This window comes from Choloepus didactylus, chromosome 6, assembly GCF_015220235.1.
Source record: "Choloepus didactylus isolate mChoDid1 chromosome 6, mChoDid1.pri, whole genome shotgun sequence".
Classification (NCBI taxonomy): domain Eukaryota; kingdom Metazoa; phylum Chordata; class Mammalia; order Pilosa; family Megalonychidae; genus Choloepus; species Choloepus didactylus.
In genome coordinates this window covers 13554841-13582118 of record NC_051312.1, presented here as the reverse complement: position 1 = coordinate 13582118, position 27278 = coordinate 13554841, and the positions used below count along the sequence as shown (strand labels likewise).

Sequence of the window (27278 nt, the reverse complement as noted above, 5' to 3'; positions counted from 1 at the left end):
GTTCCTGAACAGATGCAAAAACCATGCATAAGAATATCAGATAATGAGAGCGAGACGTGGGGCTGCTTTGAGAAAGAGTGACCATATTTAGTCGCTTGTTCAGACACCGTGTGTGAGGCCTCCTAGGGCTGTTTGGTTGAACAATGAAATAGTGTAAGACCCGGTTTGAAGGACAGGGTCCCTACAGTAGGCTTTCAGATAGTCTCTGGCAGCACCCAGCCCTGCTCCCCCAGAGCCCACCCTGAACCAAAGAGCCCCTCCTCTCGCTGACAGCCTGGGCGGGGCCCCTACCTTGAGATCCTTCATTGCCCAGTTGCTCCACCTTTGTGTCTGGCTCTTCCAAGGAGGTCCAAGGCCATTCCGCATGGACTCAGAGACCCGCTCCCCTCTGGATCCCTGCCTCTCGGCCCCTCCTCTCACCCTTTCTTCCAGGGCAGGGTTGGAGACTGCCTTCACCCCTGGCCCAAGCTGATCTCTCCCAGCCTTCTCTGGGTCCCTTCCTGCCTCCTTCGCACCTGGCTCCATCTTCCACCCCCTTCCCACTCCCAGCCCCCTGGCAGGTGAGCAGCTTCTCTCTTCTCGGCTGCATCTTACGGGCATCCTGCTCTCTGCCCTTGCTTCTTGAGCCCCCATCCCACGTCTTCCCTTTCGCTGCTGCGTAAGTGGTTGATAGCCACTGCTCTGATTCTTCACGACTTAACCACCCAGTTTCCCAAATTTGGCTTCCTCCACCTGCCCGCCACCCAAACTGCCCCTCCAGAGCACCCTGGGTATGTCCCCACGGATGCCTTTGGTCCCCTTGTCTCCGCTTTCACCCCATCTTGCCCTGCCCTGCTCTCCAACTTCCTTCTTTCTCCCCAGCCATGCCGTCATTTCCCAAGAGCCATTCTTGACGCTGCTTCTGTCCCCCAGGCTTCCCGTGCCCAGGGATCACCAAGTTCCCTTCTGCTTTCCTTTGAGCTCTCGGGGCGGAGGAGAAGGCTTTGTCCTGGGCTGTTGTGTGTCTCCCCAACCTCCACCTCCTCAAGGCCTGGTAGAGTGCCCAGAGGAAGTGGGGCTGCGTAGTGCAGTGAAAAAAATGCACACTTTTGAGTCAGATCCTTCCTCTGCCACTTACCTGGCTGTGGGCAGATACCCCCAGTCCTCTGGGCTGTGCCAGGCACGCAGGAGGCATGTGGTAGGGTGGTACCGAAGTGGCCGCATTCCTGCCAGGTGGAGGCTCATGGATTCGTCCCTTCCGGCCCCATCTTCTCTGGGCTGGCATGGCAGGTGTTGAGAAGGCCGCTCGAGTCTGGGGTCCCCTCTGGACTGTGGCTGACACCCCTCCCTGGGCTCTTGCCCCGCAGTCTCAGATCACCGAGGACTTCCGGGCCCTGAGGAAGATGGCCGAGGACATGAACCTGTTCAAGCCTAGCCACCTGTTCTTCTTTCTCCACCTGGCCCACATCATCGTCATGGAGAGCATGGCCTGGCTCATCCTTTCTTACTTTGGCAATGGCTGGATTCCAACCCTTGTCACAGCCGTTGTCCTTGCTACCTCTCAGGTGAGGCATGGCACCCTCATCTGTCCCCGAACCCCCCACTCCCATCCCTGTCCCCCCCTCCCAGCCTGCAGGGGCCTGATGCATACATGTGGATGCCGTGATGGGATGTGTGGCCCTCTCTCCCCAGTCCCAAGCTGGATGGCTGCAACATGATTACGGCCACCTGTCTGTCTACAAGAAATCCAGGTGGAACCACGTTGTCCACAAGTTCGTCATTGGCCACTTAAAGGTAAATGCCAGCGGCTCTGGACATCCTGTTGGTTAGAGGTTGGGGCAGCCCCATCTCCATTTACTCTTGGGTCAGTACTTCGAGGCTGCAAGGTGACAGGGCAGGGCTGCCTATGAAAAATGCATGGCATGCTGCAGAAGACTTGCTAAGCCTCCGTTCTTCTGACTTCTTAAGCCCTGTCTCGGCATCAACTCAGACCCACAGAACCACACTGTGCCCTTCTAGCCCGGCTTCACTCATAAAATGGGACACGTGCCTCTTTCCTCTTTTGGCTCTGTTGGTCATTATATTGTTTGAGGGCCCTTCTCTAAGAACTTATCTAATAAATCTCTTTAATTTGGAGTTGGGAAGGAAACAGTTTCTGTTGCTGAATCAATATGCTTCCCCTCACTGAATGATATGATCTATTTAATATATCATGTTCTTCGTTTTTGCTTTGAGTTCTAGGAAGTTCAAAGCAAAATTTGGAACAGAGCTACCCTTAGTTTAGGTTTTGCTATATTTACCCCCACCCCTCCTCTTGCATACCATTTATTCTATTAAAAGAGTCTATATATGAGTCCTTTATCAGGAACCATCTCAGATATGTTTTGGGAGTACTTGGGGTGTGGAAAGTAGATACTGTTATTATGTAAGTCCTTCAATAAGGGGCATCAAGAAATATAATGATCACCTGAGTCAATAGACAAACACTGTTTAAATCTCAGAAGATAAAGTAGTTATTTTCTCACCATCCTGCAGGGGAGGAGGTGGGACTGCAGAAGTATTATAGCTTAGCAAGTTTGTAAAAGGACAAGCTGGACTTGCCAGTGAACTTGTGCTGATCTGATGGGTGTTCTCGTCTTGGTTTTGGAAATCAAGTCCTTGCGGTCCCCCGCCCCAGCCCTATCCCCAGCAGCTTCTAGAAGCTTCCTAAAAAAAGTTGGGTGGGCCTAAAGACTTCCGCCCACCCCGGGGCCCTGGCTTGGGGAGAGCTGTGTGTCTGTGTAAGCTCATTACCCCAGGGGGCAGACCACAGGAGCTTTTGCTCGCCCGCTCTGCGTCTGTTGGAGGGTGAACAACCACTGAGCCCGTAACCAGTTTGTCAGCAAGCAGTTCGCCTGGCCCTGAGCCTGAGCTGTCTGAGAACCTGGTTTCTTTCCAGAATTTCAGGGGTGAAGGGAGAGGGGGCCACATAGTAGCGTGCTTTGTTTCGTTTTATACTATTTTCTGTTGGATAAAACCCCCTCCAGGATTGGAAAGTAACATTTTTCTCTCCACCCGTGTTATCCCCGTGCATCTTAACAAAGATGGGCTGTGTCCTGCTTTCACATTCTGGGCTGGACCCGGGATGCCCTTTCCTGCTCGATTGTCCTTGGTCCCCGAAGGGTTCTGGAGCACAGCTCCTGCATCAGAAGGAAGTCAAGGCCAGGGCCACTGGCCTCCATGTGGAATGTTTGCTTGTAGATTCAGACTTCTGGAATGATGGGAAAAGAGGGTACTCAGGCTCCAGGGACTACAGGAGATCAGGGACGTGGGAGCCACCCAGGGCTCACCAGTCCCTCCTAGGTGTGTCCCTTGTGCTGTTTCCTCGAGCCAGGCCCATAGCGTGACCGAGCAGCAACCCTGGGCATGCTTCAGGGGGACTGACACTCTGAAGCAACACAGACATAGGCAAGTCTTGTACGGCCCTCTCAGCCTCGGTTTCCTCCTGGGTAAAGAAGGACTTGAGTTCTCTGCCAATCCTAATGTTCTAGCACAAGCTGGTGTAGACAGTGTGCAGGGTGCCTGGCGGCTTAAGGGTCCAGACCCACCTCTTAAACCAGCCTGTAATGCTGCAAGATTTCCTGTGAGCTCTCTGCAGCCTGACTTGCCCTTTTCCTTTGGGCCATGTCACCCCCGGTGGACATTTCTTCCACAGGGTGATCTTTTACCAAGACAGTTCTGAGCAGTCACGCCCCTGCTTAAAGCCCTTTCATCTTTCAGCATTGCACTTAGGATAAAATGCAAACCGTGAGACTGGTGCCCTTTAGACTCTGCTGGAAATGGAAATCTGCTGGCCTTTATGCAGCCCCTTCTCCAGCCACCAAGGCCAGGACCGGGGTGAGGCAACCGAGGCACTCACCCAGGGTGCAAAATTTTAGGGGACCCCAAAAATTCAGGCATCAGGATAACATTGTAATGCAGCCCTTTTAAAACTCAAAATGACTGCAAAAATAATCCATAATGAACAAAATATCAGAACATTAAATAAAAACCAGGACTGTGCTGTACCACATTGGAACCAGAGGCAAAATGAAAACTATACACCCCTATATCTGTGTTTGTAAGTACTTTTTTAATGGTTGGTTTTGTTTTTACCCCCAGAACATTAAAATACATGAAAAATATTTACAGATCAAAAAGTCAGTGTATTAAAAGTCACGACATTATTTTGAATTTAAATATTCAAGTTAAATTTAAAGTCTCTAATAAAACAGACTTTATTTATTATCATTTTACTTCCATTTAGGTTAGTTAAAAATTATTTAAGACTGTCATTTGCTCAAGAGAAAGTGTCAAATCTGGCAGTTCTCACCATCGAAAACAAGAGGAGCAAAAAAGTAGGTTTCCAGTATATTACTGATGAGTTTGTTTCCATTAAAAAGTTATGTACCTTTTTCCTTTTGCCTCCACGCTTTGCTCTATGGAAAGCATGCCCCCCCCACCCCGCCGCCTTGCCAACTCCTGCCCAGCCTGCCGGCCGACCCCCCAGTCCTTCTGTGGCCCCCCTCACTTCTCTAGCTCCACCAGCTCCCTCTCTTTCCTTCACCTTCCCTAGCGCCATCCCAGCTTGGTGTGACTCACTAGACAGAAGCTCCCGGAGGGCAAGGGCTTTATTATCTCTTGGCTCATCCCCTCATCCTAGGTCCCCAGGCAGTGGCTGGCACAGAGCAGGCAGGGTTGTTGCGGGTGCGGCATTCAAGGAACGAGCAGGCTGGGTCATGCTCTAGGGCAAGCAGGCCCGCAGACTCGGAAGGAGCTGTTCTTGTAGGATGAGTAGGGCTTGACCTAGCGAAGAAGAATGGAAGGGGAGTCACAGCAGAGGGAAAGCACAGATGCAAAATGTTTCCTCATCACGTCCGATCCAGAGTGCAGGGAAAGCCACGACTGCCCCCACTTCACTGACTTTAGCCGTTGCGTTACTATTCATGGCTCATCTCCGTTTATTCATTCGACAAACATGTATTGGTTGGTGTATTCTAAATGTCATGCTTATTTGTAACATGACTTGCCCTTCAACTTCTATGTGCCAAAGAGATTTTCGTTTAACTTTTTTTTAAAAAAAATTATTATGGTAGCATATAAAATTTCCCATTTTACCCATTTTCAAATATACAACACAGTGATATTAATTACGTTCCCAACATTGTGCTACTGTCACTACCATCCATTACCAAAACCTTTCCATCACCCCAAACAGAAACTCTGCCCATTAAGCATTCACTCCCCAATCTTGCCCACCCCTGGCCCTAGTAAACTGTAAGCTGCTTTCTGTCTCTATGAATTTGCGTGTTCTGATTATTTCATATCAGTGAGATCATACAATATTTGTCCTTTTGTTTCTGGGTTATTTCATTCAACATGATGTCTTCAAGGTTCATCCATGTAGCATTGTATCAGAACTTCATTCCGTTTTATGACTGAAGAATATTCCATTGTTTGTATATACCACATTTTGTTTATCCATTCATCTGTTGTTGGATACTTGGGTTGCTTCCACCTTTTGGCAGTTGCAAATAATGCCACTGTGAACATTTGTGTGCAAATATCTGTTCAAGTCCCTGCTTTTGATTCTTGGGAGTATATTTGCCCAGAAGTGGGATTGCTAGGTCACATGGTAATTCTGTTTCTGAGGAACCACCAGACTGTTTTCCACAGTGGCTGCTCCATTTTATTTTCCCAATTACAATGCAAGGGGATTCCTATTTCTCTGCATCCTCTCCAACACTTGTAATTTTCCTTTTTTTAAAATAGTAGCCATTCTAACAGGTATGAGTGGTATCTCGTTGTTTTGATTTGCATTTTCCTAAGGATGCTGAGCATCTTTTCATGCTCGTGCATTTACTGGCTATCTGTGTATCTTCTTTGGAGAAATGTCTACCCAAGTCCCTCGCCCATTTTTTAATTGGACTGTTTGTCTTTTTGTTGTTGAGTTGCAGGATTTCTTTATATATTCTGGATATTAAACCCTTACCAGATAGAAGGTTTCCAGATATTTTTCCTCATTTTACAGGTTGTCTTTTCACTTTCTGGAGAATGTCCTTTGATGTACAAAAGTTTTTAATTTTGATGAAGTCATTTATAATTCTTCCCAGGAATTTTGTTCCTTTCAGCCAGAAACTAATGTGTCACCTGATTCCTAAATCCTCTTAAGGTTTCACGCTCTGATTTTTTTTTTTGTAAATATTTCCACTTTCATTAACATACAGCACACCAAATTTTTTAAAAAACTATCAATGACATACATAGCACCCACCTCAAATTTGATATAACTAGCCCTGCACAATTAATTCCTTTTATCAACAACCCTAAACCAGTTGTTAATACTCTGTGTGCTTTGGTGCAGATAATATGCATGTCTTGCTCCCCACCCAAATGTCCAGTGACAATTTGATTTCATGACTCAGGATTTGCTTTTCCTCCTGGAGTTTCTTCTCTCTCTCTCTCTCTCTCTCTCTCTCTCTCTCTGTCTCTCTCTCTCTCTCTTTCTCTCTCTGTCGCTCTCGCTCTGGTGTGTTTTGCATCCATCTGCTTGCAGGGACATGAGGTCATTGCAGAGGTCACAGCTGTTCATAGCTGTCCCCCATCCATGGCTTGCAGTGTCCAAGGGCAGGTTTTTCAGACACTGGGTTTGTGCCAAAACATCTTCCAAGTAAAGTGTTTGCTTTATTAAACTGGTGTTTTTGTAGCTGGCTAGACCCGTAGACAAAGAATTGATCCAACAACAGTTTGCCAGGGTTAAGAAAAGTCTGTTTCCCTCTGTGTATCGCCACTGGGCAACTTTGTTGAGGGCCACACCTCAGAAAAATGTGTCAAGTCCTTGGGTCTCGAAATGTGTGGCCTTGAAATAAAAATCCACGTTACACTTCTTGTCTCATAGAATCATCGTTTTATATTTAAATATCGGAAACAGGAAAACTCTTACCTGTTCACCTTAGTGATTGTTTATGAAGCTCTCCTTCCATGGTGCAGCATGTCAGGCTGTTCAGCTGTCTCTTGCCAACTACACCACAAGCTCTCAGAGCAGGGACCACTTCTTTCTTTTTTTAAACAGCTTTATTGAGAGATAATTCACATACTCCATAATATACACATTTAGAGTGCACATCAATGGCTTTTAGAATGTTGACAGATTTTTGCAACCATCATTCTCATCACCTCCAAAAGACATTCCGTACCTCTTAACCATCACCCCTAACTTCCCTGTCCCTTCCAACCCATAGGCAACTACTAATCTCTCTGCCTTTGTAGATTTGCCGCCTCTGGGTATTTTGTATAAATAGAATCATCCAACATGTGGTTCTTTGTGTCTGTCTTCCTTCGTGTAGCATGTTTTCAAGCTTCATGTTGTAGCACACATCAGCACTCCGTCTCTTTCTATGGACAAATTATAGTCCATTGTGTGGATATATTGTATTTATCCATTCACCAGTTTGTGAGAAACAAGCAGTATTCCTAAAAAGGAATAAACGCTCACCCGATTGTGGAGAAGAAAAGAATTTATTCACAATCTTGCAAGAACGGGAGCCCAATCAAAATGTGGGGGTTGGCGCGCAGAACAATAGACCCAGCAGTATTTATTCCCTACACCTAACCGCAAGTCTCTCCCCTGTTTCTCCATTGGCTGGATACTTCAGAGGTTACATTCTATTCGACAAGCGTAACTAGCCCATGCAAATTTGAAACATGCAACCCGCCCAAATTGGAAACATTTGAAAAAAAAGTCTTCTGTGCAAACTTGGAACATTTGAAGCAAGTCTCTACCCCTCTTTCCTTTGTTATTGAGCTGCAGAGCCAGTCTGAGCTAGTTTGGTAACAACTTATGAAGCTGTTTAAGGAACCTCTACCCACCCCCCACCCCCCCAGTCTCCAACTTGCAAGGATAGTGGGCGGATAAACAGGAGGACCGGCCACTGATTATAGCTTGGCTTCTTGACCCTCTGCCATTCCCCTGAGCTGCCCCCACCCTGTGTGAAAGCTAAACTTAATCTAATTCTCACAAGTTGATGGGCTTTTGGGTTGTTTCTACTTTTTGGCTATTATGAATAATGCTGCTACAAATATTTGGGTACTGGTTTTTGTATTGATATATATTTTCATTTCTCTTGGGTATAACGTCCACCTAGGAGTGGAAATGCTGGGTCATATGGTAGGGACTACTCTTACTATCCCTGAAACCCGTTCTTACATGACACCAGCCCAGGAGATGTGCAGTGGAGAGTGGACGTGGGAAACTCTGCACCTGGTGTTGGAGAGGCAGAGACCACCCCCACCCCTGCTACAGCGCTCACCGTGCTGTCAACACCACCCCATGCCCGCCATCACCACTTTACAGATGGAGTGACTGACCCCATTCAGGGGCTGGCTAGCTGCTCTGGACTCTTGGGGTCCTGAAGCACCATGCCTAATGGGGAAGCCAGCCCTGAGTGTTGGAGGTGCTGGGAACTGGCTTGTCACAGCCGAGCTCAGGTCCCCAGGAAGTCTGCTATGCTCATCTCCGATCCCCTCCCTCCTACAGGGTGCCTCTGCCAACTGGTGGAACCATCGCCACTTTCAGCATCATGCCAAGCCCAACATCTTCCACAAGGATCCGGATGTGAACATGCTGCATGTGTTTGTCTTGGGCAAATGGCAGCCCATCGAGGTACAAGGAAGGGGGTGAAGTTGATGTGGGAGATATTCGACCTGAGCACAGAGCAGGGGAGGAGTCCTGTAGGGTGGCTGTTCTCCCAGATGTGTCCACATCTGATGCCCCATGGAAACCTTTCCTCAGTGCTCGGAATAACTCCAGCTGGAGCCTGAGTGCCTTTGAGCCTCTAGACTTGTGAAAGGCCAAAGTCTTCTTGTATAAATAATGGAGGCATCTCCTTACCAGGGTGCTACCTACTTCCTCCCGAGATCAGGGAAGAGCATTTCCTGGTTTGTTCTTCCCAGAGGAGAGGGAAATCTGGTTCCAGTTTAGCAGGATGGGATGATTCCAGGGCATAAGCTTGGAACCAGCCAGTTCATTTTAAGGAAGCCTTATTTGAGAGTCTTTTATGCTGGGAGAAACCTCTGCAAGGTCCTGTTTAACCCGCTTCATAAATAGATGTGAAGATGAGTCCTAGTGAGAGGATGGGACGTGTTCAGTGTCACATAATTTAGGGGTCAGTCCGATTCTGTTAGTTCATTTTTATTATAAATATAGAACATACTTGTTATAAGCATTTAAATAATATAGAAATGTACAAAATAAAAAAAGTGATCTATTGTCTCTACTACCCTCTCTTACCCCAAATTTCAAGCCCATGAGGGAATCTACTTTTAACCATGTGCTATTGTTCCCTCCAGATATTTTCTCTGTGTGTTTAACACGCATACATCTGCTTTTCAAAAAAACAAAGATTAAAAATTATGCATTCTGTTCTGCAACTTGCTGAATTATCACATATGGACCCTTTCTACATGTAGATTGGCCTTGTCCTGCTTGGGGATGGTACAGCATCCTGTTATATTTCTATACCAAAACGTCATCCACTCTATTTTGTAAAACAGGCCAATTTGATGTCACTAATTCGCAAGTTTCTTATTTTTTTTAAAGAAATTTATCCTGGTAATATATATATATGCTGCATAAAAGTTGCCGTTTTCACCATTTTTAAGTGTACAATTCAGTAGTGTTAGTTACATTCGCTATGCTGTGCAACCACTGTCACCATCCATCACCACAACTTTTTTGTCCTCCCAGAGACTTATTTCTTTTGAATGAAAGCACCCCCAATGCATTGAAAGAATGTCCTCATTTCACACTTGTTTTCCAAAGTAAGCCTCTGTTTGAGAAAGGCTATTAGGGTTCTATTTACCCAAAAAATTTGCATATGCTTTGCTTTTTGGAAATACCTCAGTTTTATAACCAAAGTTTAGAAGATCCTTGGTGCTTTCTTGCAAATCTTAAGGCTTACAGCACCGGACACAGAGCAGGGGCTCAGTGAGGATTGGCTGAGTGATCCTCAGTAAAGAGTGGCGTCTCGGATAAAGTCATATTCCCAACGGTGCTGGTGTCCAAGCCTTGGAACAGAGAGAGGATGGGGGAGAGCCTGTTCCGATTCTGGCTTCTGTCCTACCCCCCTGTATTAGTCAGGGTTCTCCAAGGAAACAGTACTGGCAGGAGATATAAATACATAGATTGTGAGGTTCATTATGAGAATTGGGTTGTGCGACCATGGAAATGGGAAAGTCTGAATTCCCTAGGGTAGGCTCATTTTTTGAGGAAGCTTTTCAATGAATTCCCCAGGAGAAGCTGGCTGGCTGAAGCAGAGATGGGAATTCTCCCTTCTGGCTGCTGAAATCAGCAGGTCTACCTTTAAAACCTTCAGCTGATTAGATGAAACTTGTCTCATTGTTGAGGCTAATCTTGGTTGATTGTAGATGTAAACAATCATAGCTGCTAGATCAATTTACTGATAATTTAAATCCAGGAAATGTCCTCACAGTAACAATCAGGCCAGTGCTTGCTTGACCAAACAACTGGACGCCATCACCTTGCCAAGCGCACATCACACCCCCTCTCTCCTGTTTCATTTCCTCCCAAGAGAATATCTGAGCAGATGCATGGGCTTTCTGTAGCACAGCTGATTCGTTGGAAAATTAGCCAAAATTTGGTAATTTGGAAGCATTGCGTCTTCCTGGCTTGGCAGGGATTTTCTTCTCTGCCAAGGTGCATGCTTTTGTTTTCCCTCTAGGAAATGGTCTGGCTCACTTTGGTGATTAGAGACATGTAAGATGGTAGAACTGATTCACTTGTTGCCTTCTGATAAGTGGAGACAAAGGCCTCCTTTCTCACTGAGGGCTTCCTGTTGTAGAGTTGTTAGCTCTATCAATGTTCTCTGTGTCTCTAACCACAAAACCGAGCCAGAGGCTTCTTTCCTCCCTCTGCGTGGCAGCCAGCGAGACCTGGTCTGACATCCCCTCACCGTAGACATGTCTCTGGTGCCCGGCTTTTGGGCAGAGGGCAGGGTAGGAGGTTGCAGGGAGCTAGGGATCCAGTTGCCAATACGTGTTCATGGAAATCCTGCTCTCTCACACACTCTTGAGGGACAAAAGCTGATTGTTTCCTGGGTCCCTGGCTGAACTGTGCTCTGGTGTCCATAGGAAAACGGTGCTCTGGAAGGGACACTGGTTTCTTGACCGAGGTGACGATAGGTCTGATGGCACTTAGCCCACGCCAGGGCCCACCCCGCAACCCCCAGGGCCACCGACCCAGCCCCAGAGAGGGGCCTTGGGCCACCATCCCAGCCCGCGGAGCAAGGACATCAGCCTTCTTGTCTCCAGAATGGACAAACAAGCCAGTATGGCCAGTCAGCTCCGAAGGGCTGCCCCAGCACGTCATGGTGTAAACAGGGGTTCTCTGTAGTAAAGCTCTTTTCCTAGCTGGTTTTCTGCTTTTTGATCTTATTTATGACTTCTGGAATGATTTTTGGTTTCTTGTAGCAAAATGTATTCATATTTACCCCTGGAGATGCCTCCTTTCATTTCTTTTATGCTTAGAAAGTTCTTTGTACGTGTTATTTTCAGGGTTCTAGGGTTTCACTTTCGAGTGTTTTGACTTTTTCCAAATAGAATGCATTTCATTATTCTGTGTGAGATGATGTTCTTCTACCTTCACGTTTTCCAGAGTCAGTTTTCCTAGCACCCCCTTTTGGGTCACATCACCCCTTCCCTGTTGACCTGTTTTTCTTCTGGATGGTAGCGTGCACTCTCCTGCACCCCAGGGTCTGGTGGGGGGCTGTTTCTTCTCTCCAGGGCACATTTGGATGACTCGGGTGTCTCATCAAGCCGTTCTTAGAACTTAATAACTCATTGTGGGCTTGTGGTGGGGTGGGTTTCCCCATCTAGAAAGAATTTACAGCTTTTATTCAGCCATTCCATCCAGGAAAAAGTCTTCCCATTTACTCAAGTCTCCCTTGAAAAGGTTTTTCTTTACATGTCTCATGGAGTTTCTTTTTAAATTTTATCCTAGATTGTTGATATTTTTGCTGCCATTATGAACAGGGTTTTGCAAGTCGTCAGGAAAGCACTTGACAGCTTGGCTATTCAGCTCGCTTCCAACTGGTGTCCACTTATGTCTCTTCATGAGGACAGTTGTTTTTCAGTCGATTCTTTTTTGTTTCCTGGGTGGACAATCACATCCTTGAAAATAAAGCAAATCTAGTTTCTTCCTTTCTAATAGATCTGCTCTTATTTCTGGCTTGGGTTTTACCACACTGACTGGAAACTTCTAGAGCAGAGTGAAATAGCAAGGATACCAGTGGCCGTCTTACTTTCCAACTGTGGTAACATGCATACAACATAAGTCAGTCTTATTTTGCTCGTCTTTTTTTCTTTTCTTTTGTATATCATTGGTGGGGAATGGTGGGGCTGTTATCCGTGTAGCCCTGCACGTGGGCTCGTAGAGAAGCTGTGAGTGTTTCCCACCTCCCTGTGTGTGACGTTTTCTTCCTGTGGCAGGTGTGGAGGAGCTCTCTGACCCTCCGCCTGGCCGTAGCTGACTCCCGGGAACCCCTGCTTCAGATACACCTTCGTGTACAGGCAAAAGTGACTAGCCCCGCCTTGGAACACCCTTGCCACTGGGTGCACGCCTGGCTTTGTCGGGTCGCTCCTTTCTCTCTTTGTGAAAGTGCTGGGTTCCCACAGGCAGGGACTTGGCTTTGTGACAGCTGCCATCCCCCAACCCTGGACAGACAAGGAAGGCCCTTGTCAGCCCTCAGACCTTTTGCTCCAAAGCTGAAAGTGCCCTCCTCATGCCCCTGGTGCCCCCATGGCCTGCAATCCAGGCCTGGCTGTGTGGTCTAGGGAGAGGCTCTGAGGACCTCTGAGAAGCCAGGCCACCAGGGCAGGGGGCCGCCCCCGCACCCCACTCCGTCCCTGGCCTGTGTTCCCGGCTCTCCGCTCGGGAACGCGCCGTCCCTGCTCAAGGCGAGCCCTGTGTGTGCCACCATCTCCTTCTTGGAGTCGGGCCACAGTGAGCCGCCAGCACCCTCACCCACAGCCCAGCTAGGAGAAAGCACCCTCTGTTTCCCTGCTTCTCCCCTCCTGGGACTCCTGCCTGTGTGTGACAAGGACTCCCCTGGAGAGAGAGGTTTGTGGGGTCTTCCGTTCCCTGCCTCCAGGCCCTGCAGCTCCCGGGCAGGAGGGAGGCTGACTTGGGCTGAGCTCTGTACGTGCCGGGCACCACTCAACCCGCGGGCCAGGAGCTACCATCACCCCCATTTTATAGATGGAACAGCTGAGGCTGAGTGGGATGAAGGAACTTGCTGGAGGTTACAGCTAGAAAACGGCAGCACCACCATTCAAACCCAGGCCTGAGTTGCTGCCCGGGGCCACCACCTGGTGGGCGCTTGGCATCTGTGCTTGTTGACTCGGGCTCATGGTCCTAGGTTGGTACCTTCTAAAACACCTCTTCTCATCAGTTGCCTCCACCCGTTACCTGCACAGCTGGGTATTGGCGAAGAACTGTGGGTGAGAGAAACAGGAGCCTGGAAGTCAGCCCTGGTGTGCTTTCTGCTCTGCGGAGGACACTCCTGTGGGTCAGCCGTGCCCTGGCAACCCTGCATTTGCCCCCAACTGAGGTCATCAAGAGGGCAGGTGCCTCAGTTTACCAGAACAGCCATGTGGTGGCAGGGTTGTGCCATTGCGCACACGTGTCACCACGACTGATGTTTTGCTGGCAGTTCCAGAGTGCTTTTATAGCCACTTCATCCACTATCCCTCAACAACCCTATAAAGCTAACACCCTGTGTCCTTTAAACATACAAGGAGCCCAGAGCTGGGGGAGGTGAAGCAAATGGTTCAAATAACAAATCGGTTCTGGAAGCCTAAGCCCCTGCCTTCCCAAGGCTGAGAACCTGCAAGCTTTAGCTGCAAAGCAGAGGCCTGCTGCCGCCTGGGGACCTGGGACCCCTGTTGGCTCTTGGGGGTCAGTCTGGAGAGCACATTGGGGCCAGCGGTGCTCACCAGTGGGGTGCAGCTGGAGGGTTGCTCTTTAACCTTTAACCTTTGCCCTATAACTTTTATCATCCCTCCCACCGAAGGCCACCATAAACCAATAAAAACTGTGCTCACTGAGCAAACGCAGCTTCAGACAAACCGCCCAAGTGCCTCTCTCACTCATGCCAGTTTGGCCACTGCTAATTCCCTCTTTGGCAACCTCTGGGGCCCCCTGGTCTCCGCTGACCTGCATGGGCTGTCCTTTGGGTCCTCCGAGTCTGGGGCCGTTCTCCGGGATGGCCCGTGGGGCAGACATGTGGTGCGGAGGAGGCCCCTGTCCAGGACTGGAGATGCCTGTGGACCAACGCTGGGCCTGGGGGCCTGGTCCCTGAGCCAGCCTCACCGGAACCCCAGGCCACTGTTCTGTCCTCACACTGACCATTGCAAACCCCCAGCACTGGCCTTTCCTGGGGCCAGCCTCGGCCCCGGCCTTAATAACAGTCTTTGTGCAGATGGACATGCCCTCGGGGAATGAAGCCATGCGGAACAAAGGGCTGGCGTCTGGTGGTGCTTCGGCCCGTGTGCTGTGAACGTGGCCCCCACAGGGCCGGACTGTGGAACTGAAGGGCTCCGGGGATGATGCGGGGCCGGGGCTCCCACTCCTTGCTCATCCTCAGAGGGGCCTTTGGACAATGAGGACCCCCAAGCCCCATCCTGGCCCTAGGAGTCTCATGGCATCAGGCCACCCAGGGGTGCAGACCCCAAGGGGGCAGAACCGGTGCCCTGGGTGGGATCTTGTGGGAACCCAGGCCGTGCCCTCCTCTACTACAGGCCTCTCAAGGGCAAAGCGTCCACCTGGGGAAGTGTGATTAGCTTTTGGAAATTACAGGGACGCTCCCTGGTGACTATTAACAATTCCCGGGCCCTCGCCTGGGGTTCTCCTGGCAGCTGCAGGCTCTACTCCCCAGGGTGACTCCCAAAGGGGTGGAGACAGGCCCAGGAGCTCCCTCTGGGTGCTGTGCCCCAGCGTAAGTCAGTTGTACATTCACTCAACAAACGTTTAGTTCATGCTTGACACGTGGGTTCAGCTGCGAGCCCAGGCCCACTTCTCACGTGACCCTGGGGATTGACCTCATCAGCCTCAAACAAAAGTGCCTGCCTCACGGGGTTGTGGGCACTGACTGAGGCCCAGGCAGTGGGCTGTGGGGTATGGGGTGCACTCTGCTGAGGCAGAGGAGAGACAGGCCACTGTTCGCCAGGGGGAGAGGGGAGCCAGGGTGCTGGAGGGGCCTCAGCCTTGGTGGGACCAGGAAGGGGTCCCACCCTTGGCTGCAGAGCAGGATGGGGGGCAGGGGGAGGCTGGGGGAGGCTGGGGGGCTGGAACCCGAGGGGTGCTCACGGCTCAGGTTCTCTCCTCTCTCCTCAGTACGGCAAGAAGAAGCTGAAATACCTGCCCTACAACCACCAGCACGAGTACTTCTTCCTGAGTGAGTGCTCGGGGCACACCCCCCTCCCTCCAGGACCCTGCTCTCACCCCAAAGTGGCCGTCAGTCCCCCTCCCGCCTGAAACCTTTTGCAGACCCAGAGAAGGGATGTGCCCAAGGTCCCATGGCTAATCTCATTCCCAAGGCGGGGCCTCTAATGCTGAACCTCGGGCGGGGCCCTTGCAGGAGGAAGGGGAGCCAAGCAGCCATCATCACCCCCTCCTCCCCAGGTTATAGTTGGAGGCACAGAGGTGCAGAGTCTTGCTCAAGGTCCTGTGCAATGGTCCCTAGACTTGGTGCTGGGTGCAGGGTGGGGGTGACAGGAAAGCCCCCCCCCCGCCCCGGCTCCAGGGCCCAGGCCCCTTGGCTCACAAGCTGCCGAGCCGGCACTACCTTCTGTGTTCTGGGCCCTTCTGAGCTCCTCTGCTCTCTCCCCTGCAGTTGGACCACCGCTGCTCATCCCCCTCTATTTCCAGTATCAGATCATCATGACCATGATCGTCCGCAAGGACTGGGTGGTGAGTGCTTGGAGGGTGTGGGGAGGCAGTCACTGGGGAGAGGCCACGGGGTTGGGGGGTCTCCCCAGGGTAGCTCAGGAAGGGACTCCCAGTGAGGCTGCCAGAAGCTAGGGAGGCCACGGCACAAGGTCCTGAAGCCCCCTGCCGACACACCGCAGGGCCCCCTCGGGACACTGCCCAAGATGAGGGCCGAAGGTGGCCCACCCAGCTGCAGCCCCACCCCGAGCCCGTGTGGCCTCTCAGACCTGCCAGACCGGGTCCATCTGAACTCGGAAAGAAACGGGGAGCAGCCGGGCAATGGCTGAGAAGGCAGGCTTAGGGGAGCCTCCTGGTTCCACCTCGAGAGAGAGGAAGGGACCCCGGAGACGGGCTCTTCGGTGTGGTGCCCGCACTGAGTCCTTGGATTTGCATAGGTGGCAGCTGTGGTTTCCTGTCGGGACAGTGAGTCCATGGGTGGATAAGCCACGCTATATCAAGCAGTCACGACAGGCAGAGCCTTGTTGCAGCAGAATGGGGGGTTCTCTGGGACAGGGACAGATGGGTGGACACTCGGGAGCAGCAGGTTTTAGCTGATCTTTTTTTTTTTTTTTTTAATCCCCATTTCACATCTGAGGATATTGGGGCTCTGAAAGTTGGAGACTTGGCCCAGGTGACACCCAAATGGTGGGTCGGGGACTAGAACCCAGACCTTCTGATGCCACATCCTGGGCTCACTCCCCACCCCCACCCCGCCCAGCAGCCTCCCTCTCTTGCAGGTAACAATAGCACATATTTGTATAAGCAGTTCAAGGACTTCAGGTATTCCTGCTGACATTGTCATTGCAATTCTGGACAAAGGGGCCTTGTCTGATGACAGCTAACAGGGCCTCTCCTTGGACCTCGGGGCAGGTGGGGTGGCTGGCGAAGCAGCAGATTCTGGAAGTCCCTGCCAGTCTGCCCTGGTAGAACCGGTATGTGCTCGACTTCCAGGATGCCCTGCTTTCCTAAAAAGCAAACATTTCATCAGCACTTCCCGTGTTCCAGGAACGGCTAACTGCCGCCGCTTGCGTTACGCCATTTAACCTCATTTGACCGACGGGGCAGGTGAGGGCTGGAGCAAGAGAGTCAGTGACCCAGAGTTCCTAGGCCTGGTCAGTGGCCAGAACCTGACCCAGATCTGCCCGTATCGTTAGTGGCCGTTTCTTTCCACAGGGGCTCACCTGGGCCCCGGAAGGATCCACAGCTTGGAAAGAACATGAGCGCCAGTTTGTGGGTCAGGTGATGCTGCGGGGGGGGGGGGGGGGGGGGGACAGCTTTTATGGCAGATGATGCAAGGTAAATGTTTAATTGTTTTTACTGCGCCTGTTCCCCAAGGAACAAAGAAGTAGTTAGGGACATCGAGAAAGGAAATCAGACTATGGTTCCAAAAAGGAATCATATGGCAGAGCTAGGGAAAATTGATAGGGCCCCTCAGGCCTTTTGGGGCCCTCGCTGGCAGGAGGGAGCCTGGTGGTCCGGCTCTGCCCTCACCATGGCCGGCCCGGCTGGGGGAGCAGGGGTCAGGCTTGGCGGACACAGCTGGGCCTCCTGCCTGGGGCTCCAGGCTGTGACTCAGCAGCTGGCTGACCCTTGCTTGGTGCAAGGGATTCGAGATGCAAAACCTGGCCCCTTCCTCAGGAGCTCATGACCCGCCTGGGGCAGAGACTGGCTTTGCATTGTGATTTTCTGATTTATGGTAACTGCGAGCTTAGGTATAAAGTACAGCCATGGCCTGAGGCAGTGGTTTTGCCCCTGCCCCCACCCCAAGGGACTTCGGCAAGTCTGGGGACATTGCATCTAGTGGGTAGAAGCCAGGGAGGCTTATTCTACAGTGCACACAACAAAGGATCATCTGGCCCCAAATGTCCACAATGCCAAGCGGAGAAACCCTGCCTGGAAGAAAGAGGTTGCTGAATTCTGAGAGCTCCAGGGAAGGCTTCCAAGAGATTTTTTACAGTCTGGGCCAACCTACCTGTGGCCACACTCCGGGGAAGCTATCTGGGCCTCACCTTCCTGGGTTTTTGCTGCTTCCAGGTTTTTTCCCTCTTCTGGTTCTCCTCCCACCTCTGACTGTGCCCAGCCTGAGCTCAGGGGGCTTCACTGCTCTCCCCGGAGATCAGTGTCTCCATTTGGATCACAAATCACTCCCTGCACAAAAATGGATAAGCAAGTAAACACCCTCATTAGATGTAAATGTTCTTGCTATTGCACTACACAGACACAGACACACACACACACACACACACACACACACACACAGCACTTTAAAAGAATGTGATAAAAAGTAGAAGCAGAACCTGTCAGATTTGCTCTCCTCACCTCCTTAAAGACCCCCTCATTTGATTCTGGGGTCTTGCGGGTCCTTCAGACTTTCCCTGCCCCGGCTGCTTTCAGTTCCTCCTTTCCTACTCTGTCGATGGCTCCCCGACCCCAGGCCACCCAGGTGGAAGTCAGGGACCAGCCTGGATCCCTCACAGCCAGGCAGCCACCAGGTATAGCCACCTTTGCCTCCTAAATCGTCCTAGAAACTGTCACCCCCTCCGCAGCGCTATGGGTCCAGGTTTGGCCTCCGTGGTTTCTTGTCTGAACTAGGGAAATCACCTCCTAATGTCTCCCATCTCCAGGTGGCAGGGATCTGTTTGAAGGTACGCATTTGGTCATGTTCTTCCGTCATTTAAAGCTCACCATGGCTTCTCCATTGCCAAATGATAAAGGTCAAGTTCCGTAATATCAGGCGTGACCTGGTCTTGGCCTGCTTCCTCAGCCTTGGCTCTCACCCCACCTTGAACCCCGGGGCTGGAGCATATAGAATGCGTATGAATATATATTCCTTCTCCCCTTGCCTCTACACACACACACACATATACACTGCAGCCTCCCCTGCCTGGATTTTATTCATACCGTCCCCACTTTTGCAACTATTCTTCCGGGTAGATGAAACAGCCTGTCTGCAGATGCAGCCCCAGGAGAGAGCATGGCCCATTCCTGGGGCCGCCTGGGTCAGGAGACGGCTGCAGAGGATGCTGGGTCAGGGGCAGACATGTGAAGGGCCAGTGCATCCTGCTCAGGGGCTGCATTTTATCCTGTATTCTGCAGCAAAGGAGGCCAGCGATGGCTCTGAAGATGGCAGGGAGGTGACCCAGTTTGCAGGTTAGAAAGCACTCTGGTGCCATTGCTGTCAGGGAACGAAATTCGAGTCATCGTGGCTTGTGCTTGGGGGGTGTGTGCTATGTTTATTGTTGCAATACACATTCAACCCATGTAGAACATGGGTGGTAGGCCCTTTCCCTGATACACAGATGGGGAAACTGAGGCATGGCTCAGTAAGTCAGCTGCAGCCAATGGTGGAGCTGGAATTCACATGTGGGTAGCCTGGCTCTGGAACCTGTGCTGCCGAGTGTCTCTGGGGAAAAGAAGTGAGCAGGGGAGACCAGCTATTGTAGCACTTGCGGCCACAGCTCCAGAGGGCTGGGCCGGTGCCGTGGCTGTTGGGATGGAGAAGCATCTGGGGCGAGGAGCTGACAGACCAGCCACATGGTTGAGCACCAGCCACATGGCAGGCTCCGGGGACACAGCAGGGAGGAGACCAAGCCTCTCCTTTCGCAGAGCTGCTGTTTTAAGTGTCAGGCGAGAAACTGCTTCCTAAAATAAGAACAGAGCAGGTAGTTGTCCGACGGATATACGATAGCTTCATTTCCTGAAGAAACACTGGGAGCTGGTTGGGGCAGGGTGATCAGGGAAGACTTCCCTGAGGAGGTGGCGTGAAGCTGAGGTCTGAGTGCCAGGAAGGAGCCAGCCGTGCGGAGACCCTGGGGCTGAGCCCATTTGGCAGAGGAATGTCTGGGCAGAGGTCCTGAGGTGGGCACGAGCTGGGCCAGGTGGCTAGAGGAGAGAGCGGTTCCTGATGGGACTGGGGCGGCAGCCTGCGGCCAGGTCCCCTGGAGCCCTAGGGTTGGAGATGGAAGGGGTTTGCAGGGGAGAGACGGGATCTGCTTGGTATTAGGAAGGTCGCTCTGGTCACTTTGGGGTGCCTGAGGGAAAGCGGGAGACCCAATGAGAGCCTACTGCTGTGGTCCAGCTGAGCCGTGCAGATGTGGGAGGCGGAGAGGAGGAGGGGAGAGGGGGCTGCCTTGGCACAGCGCATGCCTGGCAGCCCGCGGTGGAGGGCGGTACAGCCAGAGGGGAGGCGCTTGCCCAGGAAGTGAGAGGGGACATTCAAGCTCAGGACCCTGGGGACAGCCCAGTGTTGGGCAGGAAGCAGAAAGCCGGGAGGCAGGAGGAGAACCAAGCGTGGGAAGGGCCAGCAGTGTCTGAGGTTGCTGGGCGGGCCCTGTGGTAAGGGACGGATGGCGTCCGCTGGTCTTTGCCACCCACACTGCCATGCTGGCATGAGAGGTGAGGAATGGGATTCCAGTGCCCATGAGCAGAAATGAAACAGATTATATATGTACCTTCATGTTCCCCTGGACCCATAAAAGGGCTGCCAACCTCTGGCTCTTGCCCAGGGCTGCCTGTTCGGCTGGCACCCCCTGTGCCCCCTCCCCAGTTCTCTCTGCAAGAGCATACCGTCCCCTTCTGGCTGCCGAAATGTTCAGCATTTCTCTAGAAATGGAGACAGTCCCTGCAAACCTGAGTGGGCGGACAGTGTTGACGGAGGCTTATCATCCCCCGGGCACCTGTGCCAACTTCCTCGAGGCCACACATGTGTGTGCACATCTGTGGTCAGGCACTCCGTGCCAGGGAGGGTAGGGCAGGCCCACACTTAATCTTGTTTCTCCCTGCAGGACTTGGCCTGGGCCATCAGCTACTATGCCCGTTTCTTCAGCACCTACATCCCTTTCTATGGCGTCCTAGGAGCTCTCCTTTTCCTCAACTTCATCAGGTGCCCGAGCTTTGCTGGTTAATCCCGGGGGCCCAGGAGCCCTGGCTTTGATGGGGGCTTTGACTCAGAAAGGCCCCAGCTCCCCACTGCCTGCCCTGGGCGGGTGGGGAGAGTGGCTCTGTCCCCGCTGTGGCCCGTGCCCCGTGGGGCTGCCTGAGAACTCGGCGCCAAGCCTCGTGCTCTCTTGCAGGTTCCTGGAGAGCCACTGGTTTGTGTGGGTCACCCAGATGAACCACATCGCCATGGAGATTGACCGTGAGCCTTACCGCGACTGGTTCAGCAGCCAGGTGAGGCCGCCGGAGCTGGTCACCAGGGCCCTAGGGAGCCTGGGGGTGACGTCCGGGTCCTCAGCCCTCAGAGACGTGGCTGATCTGGTTCCAGCGGACCTGGGCCCACGCTGGGTTTCCCTGGGGCAGCCTGGGTCCCAGGCCAAGCTAGAAAGAGGGATGGGAGCTCTCCAGAGGGACAGAAGGGAAGTAGGGGCCGGACCAGGGCTCCAGGCAGGGTGGTATAATGGCCACCCCTACCCCTCCATGGGGCTCTGAGACCCTGGGCAAGGCTGAGGCTCTGGCTCTCACCCCACTTCCCTCCGCAGCTGGCAGCCACCTGCAACGTGGAGCAGTCCTTCTTCAACGACTGGTTCAGCGGGCACCTGAACTTCCAGATCGAGCACCAGTGAGTGGGGGCCTGGGCAGGGCCGTCAGCGGGGATACTGGAGTGGGGATTGGCCGCCAGAGCAGGGCTGGACAGAAGGCAGCGACTGGCACTTCCTGTCTCTGCCCTGCCAAGGTCTCTGCCCAATCCTAGAGCAGGGCTCTGCAGCTCCCTTGTGCCATCTCTTGGCGGCAGGCGTGTCCCCGGCCGGGTACCCCTGGCACGTTTGGTGGGAGCTTTCTAGGTATAAGGTGCTTTCACAGGCAGGGGACATTGGTGCCACTTTATTGACGGGGAAATAAAGGTCCAGCTGGGTTGGTGGCAGAGGGACTGCCGCCAGGCCTTCCCCACCACCTCCTGTCACTGTGCCTTTTTCTTCCTCCTCTCATGCTCTATCCATTGCTTTTATTTCCTTTTCTGGATCCCTCGTCCTGGCCGTGCCCTGCCCCCGTGGCCCCAACCAGCCTGTCTGGGCTGTGCGAGGAGGTGGGGGCATCCTCACACACCGCCCCACTCTTCCCAGCCTCTTCCCCACCATGCCCCGGCACAACTACTACAAGATCGCCCCACTGGTGAAGTCTCTGTGTGCCAAGCACGGCATCGAGTACCAGGAGAAGCCTCTGGCCAGGGCCCTGCTGGACATCACCAGGTACGGGGACGGCGGGTCCACAGCTGCCTGGACCCCTCGAGGCTGATGGGGCTGTGAGAGGTGCACAGTCAGCCTCCAGCAGGGATGGCACAGAGGGGCCAGGCCTGAGACCCCACTGTCCTGGCCCAGGACCACCCACCCTGGGCACCCTCCTTGCTCCTAAGCCTATGTCAGGAGTGGCCTGGGCATTCGAGCTTCTTGCTCTGGGCTAGAAGAGGACCTTCCCCTCCATCCCTCCCTGGGAGGTTCCCTGGGGGCCCAGGCAAGCCCTGGCAGCTGTGTTCCGGAGCCGGGAGGAAGCCCCTGCCGCCCCCAGCCAGGACCTCCCCAGCCCACCCACTCCCAAGGGCTCCCTGGCCACTTCCCATCCTGGTCCCTGAGCAAGGTCACCCCGCTCTTCACAGGTCCCTGAAGAAGTCCGGGGAACTGTGGCTGGACGCCTACCTCCACAAATGAAGCTGGGCTCTCGGAACCCACAGGGAAGGGGGAGCAGGTGGGGGTGCTGGCCAAAGGGAGGGATGGGTTTTGGTTCTGAGGGTTATCCCGGAGGCTCACAGAGCCCATTTTTGATCTTCCTTCCTCCTCTCCTTTCTCCCTCCACACATCCTCGGGGGGCCTGCCAGCCCTCCCCCTACTGCTTCCTAGCCCACTTCCCCAAGGACCAGAGTGGGTGGCTGTGAGCAGTGCCCTCACCCCCAAAGGACGGCGGAGACCCGAGGACCACAGGCTGGCCTGTGGCTCCCTCCCTGCAGCCTGGACCCCAGGCCTCACACTCCCCTTTTCTCCCTCCAACTCGTATGGGGTCTCTGGGGTAGGGTCCTAGTTGGGGAAGATGGCCCCCCAGCCCCCAGGCCTGCTTCTACTCTCCTGAATGGTGCAATGCTCTGCCCGTTTTTTGGGAGCTGACATCTAGAAAGGCCCGGAGCTCCTTCCCACTGGCGGGATTGGTACCCCAGCCTCCAGTCCAGGCCCTGGGGCCCACCGCCAGACCTCTGGCCCAGGGTCCTTGCAGGTTTTATTCCAGCATCTTTCCCAGCTCCAGTGCCCACGACCTTGGGACAAATGGGGGGAGGTCCGTTACGTGGGCCCTGCAGAGGCAGCAGTCGGGGGGTGAGGGGTGCGGGAAGCAGCCAGCCCCACAGACCCCCTTGCCTACGTTCCCGTGTTTTGACTGGGAGACCTCAATGTCTGGGTCGTCAGACCCACCGTCTCCACTTTGCCCGAGTAGAGCTGGAGTCGACCGGGTTGGACATGCTCTGTCTGTCTGTCTGTCTCTCTGTCTGCAGCTCTCCTGTGTCTTTACCCTTACTGTTTTTTTTTTAACCTTTTGCTACAGGATGCATCCTGATGGGGGATGGCAGGGGCCTGGGCCTTGTGACAATCTGCCTTTTACCAATGCCCCTCGCCAGTCCCCCTCCCCAGGCCCCGGTGGGCTGAGCAGCTGGGACAGAGAGTGACAGGGGAGGTCTCAGAATGAGGTGACCTGAAGAGCCAAGGAAGTGGGGGGGCCTGATGAAGGAGGGGCTGGAGGTGGGGGGGGGGAGCGGACCCTGCTGCAGGGCAGTCTCTGGGACCCAGAGTGGCAGCATTCGAAAATCTAACCCACTAACCAGTATTTAGATTCAGGGAATGGGGTGGGGGGCCATGGCCAAGCTCAGAGTGGGGGCCTTTGGGGGACACCTTCTAGACCCCCCAGCTCTGGCCAGCCAGGAGGGGATCGGCAGCTAGTGCTGACTCTCAGATTGCCATGGCAACGGGCCCTCCTGAGGCCTCCCGCCCCATCCCCCCAGCTATTGCTTGCTCCCCCAGAAGCAGAAGGAATCCGTAGGGAACTGATCTTAATTTTTATCATGTTGCTTCCCCCACTCCTACATTTTTTGAAATAAAAGAAGTAATTTTATTCTCACTTCCTCGTAGCTTGGGAAGATCGGAGGCTTTTGGGGCTGGCTGGGAGGTGTCAGGGGATGGAGGAGGAGCCGGAAGGAGGCCCGCGCCTCGCCCAGGCTGCACTTTTCCTCTGCGTCTCCCTCCGCCCCCACTCTCGTCCTGTCCTGACCCCCAGTTGCCTCTGCCCAAGAAAGAACTTCCTCTCCCCTTCCCTGAAGGGCACCCTGTGCAAATGACGCCTTCCTCTCCCGGGGACCCTCCTGTCAGCTGATGGGAACCCAACGGCCGGGGCTGCAGGAGGCCTTCTGTGGAGTCTCTGGAGGGCAGCCAGGAGGGGCTTGCACAGGCCCCCTTCCCCGTCTGTCCCCCTCTCTCCCAGTGGGGCTGCCCTCATCCCTGGACCAACTGGCCTTGAATGCCCGGGTTCCCAGCCTCTTGTCAACGGGCTTCTTCCAGACTCTGCACCTTCCCCTTACACACACACACACCTCCACCCACTTCCTGTTCAGCACACAGTGCTGGTGGCAAACAGAACCCCAGTCTCCTTAGATGAGCTGAGCAGGGCCCTGGAGACCAGTGCCTCCACCCTGTGGCCCCTTGCCCAGGCAGTGGCTCATTCTGTCCCCACCACCTGGGGGAGGACTGGGTCATCTGTGTCTGGGACCACCCGTTCGTATGCAGTGAGCCCATGGGGGTCCAGAGGAACACACCGGAGCACTGACACGTTTCCACCCGTGGGCCCTCACCCTGCTCAGCTGGTAGGGTTGAGCTGAGCATGCCAGGGAACATTAAGAGGGAGGGGGTAGCCAGCACTTTGGGGGTCTCCTTTTGCTGCCCCAACCCAGCTTTGCCTCATGTCCTCAGCTCAGCCACCTGGCCCCGGTGGGTCCGTATGGGTGTGATTCCCCAGTGCTCACAGGGCGTCTGGGGCAGGGCCTGCTAACCAACGACTCTGTAGCCTGGGGGTGAGCCCTTGCCCTCCCTGGGCCATAGTGTCCCCATCTGTCCAGTGGAGATGGCTAGAGGGGCTCCAAGGAAACGCTGTCATCTCTGAAAACCTGCGAGCCCTGGGCTTTGCCCTCCTTGCAGGTCCGTTAGAGACGTTGAAGAACATGCCACACCCACCATTCATTCCTCTCACCTGTGTCTGTGTTCTGCCTGCTACCTGGGCTGCACCTGGCACCCCTGATTCCCAGGATGATGCAGTACAGGGCTGGCGACCAGCCTCCCCCCAGCCCATGCTCCCCAACCCCTGCCAGCTGAAAGGGTCCAGCACTGGTAACAGCCAGGGATCCTGGAGTGGGGGTAGGGGGCTGTTGTGGGGAGACTGAGGGCTGGGGGAGGGGGCTGCGGCTATGAGGGGTACCAGGTAAACCTTGGCCCAGATCCATGGACTTCTGGACCATCTGTTGTGACTTCTACCACCAATCCCCCATCTTGCCCCTAAACACTACCCTTGGGTCAAGAAGCTGGGGGCACCCATACCTGCTCTCTGCCTAACTGCACCCCCTCTTTTGATACTCCCCTGAGGTTCTTTCCCAACACACAGAATTGTGGGATTTCAGATACCACCCCCTGCTAAAGTCATGGCACCCAAATGTCCAGGCTGGGAGGGACTGCAAGGCCCCACTGCTTCCACTCACAGGTGGGGAAACTGAGGCCAAGAAGAGGGGAATGGCCACAGGGACATGGCTACCTGCTCCTAACCCAGCACTCTGCCTGGCCCACCTCCTCCCCAGCTAGGAAAGGACCTTCCAGACCAAGGAAGTCTCTGCCCTCATCCCTGCCCCCTGCCCCCCCCATCACGTCAACTATCACACCACTCCCACGAGGCCCAGCGGCTGGCCAGAGGTGGGGGAAGGCAGTGGAGGGGGAGCTGTAGCCCCCTATGGAAGAGATGAGCGCTCACCCATAGTGGGTGCTCACCCTGTTTAAGGGGCACCAGCTTTGCGGTGAAATGGGCACGTGCAGGACACCAGGCCCAGACTCGGGCTGGCAGGAGCAGCTGGGGCTGTGTCTGGAGTTGGTGCACGGGGGCAGCCATGGCCTGGTAAGTCCTCGGGTGTCCAGCTGGACGCTCAGAAACCCTCCTGGTCCACTGGGAGGGCTTCAGCGGGGGAGGAAGACGGCCGGGAGACCGCTCACGATCCTGTCCTGCCGCAAAGCAGCCATTGCAGGCAGAGGCTGGTTTCTGCAAACATGGCTTGCCAAGCCTGTCGGGGTCAGCTCAGGGGGGACTCAGTAAAAGTTGGTTGATTCAGAGAACCAATGCACAAACGAGTCATGCCTTCCCTCAGCAGCGTTGCTTTTTTCCAGGGCCCAGGACTCAGTGCAGATGATAAAGAAGGGATACAGGGGGTTCCTTAGAGCCCCACCAAGGCCTTTCCCTCTTGTCTTTTACAAAACTGGCGTCTGCTCGCTCCCTGAGAGTGAATTAAGAGCCCTGGAGAGAGAAGGGGCGCTCAGCCCAGGAGAAGTGGTGGTCTGTCTCCAGGGGCAGAGTGGGGCAAGGGCTGGGATTCCAGGCAGAGGCCTGGGGTGACTAATACAGGGCCGGGGGCCTCCCAAATAGGCCTCGAAGCAAGTTCTAGGCAACCGCTCCCGATCCGTCGGCGGGAGAGCGGGCGCACTCCCCTCGGCCACCGCCAGGGGCAGCGCGGAGCACGGGCCGCCCACAGCGGTGCAGCCTCTCGGGCGCCCCTAGGTGGCGCTGCAGGCCCAGCACTCCCGCGGGGCGGGGGCGGGCTGCGCCCGGGCGTCCTGGGTGTTAAGACCCCCCCGGGGAAGTGGACCAGGCGGGGCAGGGGAAGGGAGCCCAGGAGTCCGCAGGAGTTGGACCAGTGGTGACAGGAAGAGGGGACCCCGGGCAGGGGGAACAGCCTGTGCAGACAGCCTGAAGGCAGGGCACGGTCTGGCATGAAAAGTTCGCTTTGGAGCCTCGAAGTTCCTTCCAAAGGGCATCCAGTCTACCCTCGGGAGGACACTGAGCTCAGAGAGGGCAAAGGGCTTATCCGAGGTCACAGACCGGGTGATGTGGCTGAACCTAGAACCCAGGGCCCTGGACCGCAAGCATAACATTTGTGAACGCATTTCTGAGTGCTGTAGAGCTCTTGCCACAGGCAGGCCCTGGGCTTTGCACACAGCCTCCCTTTTAGCTCCCATCACCCTAGGAACGACTTCCCCAAAGTCCCAAAGCCTTGAGTCCC

General features: G+C 53.9%; 1 protein-coding gene across 1 annotated transcript in view; it reads left to right on the top strand.

The window, feature by feature from the left end:
* The window catches only part of FADS2 (fatty acid desaturase 2), a 33144-nt gene extending 9053 nt beyond the window's left edge, over window positions 1-24091 (top strand). Inside the window, exons 3-13 of the mRNA XM_037838227.1 lie at window positions 1347-1544; window positions 1672-1773; window positions 8534-8659; window positions 15407-15467; window positions 15906-15982; window positions 20785-20882; window positions 21073-21169; window positions 21478-21557; window positions 22060-22185; window positions 22590-22678; window positions 23522-24091. Of these exons, the coding sequence (XP_037694155.1) occupies window positions 1347-1544; window positions 1672-1773; window positions 8534-8659; window positions 15407-15467; window positions 15906-15982; window positions 20785-20882; window positions 21073-21169; window positions 21478-21557; window positions 22060-22185; window positions 22590-22641 (1017 nt within the window). The 3' untranslated portion in view covers window positions 22642-22678; window positions 23522-24091. The remainder of the gene's footprint in view (window positions 1-1346; window positions 1545-1671; window positions 1774-8533; window positions 8660-15406; window positions 15468-15905; window positions 15983-20784; window positions 20883-21072; window positions 21170-21477; window positions 21558-22059; window positions 22186-22589; window positions 22679-23521) is intronic.
* The last annotated feature ends 3187 nt before the right edge of the window (window positions 24092-27278 follow it).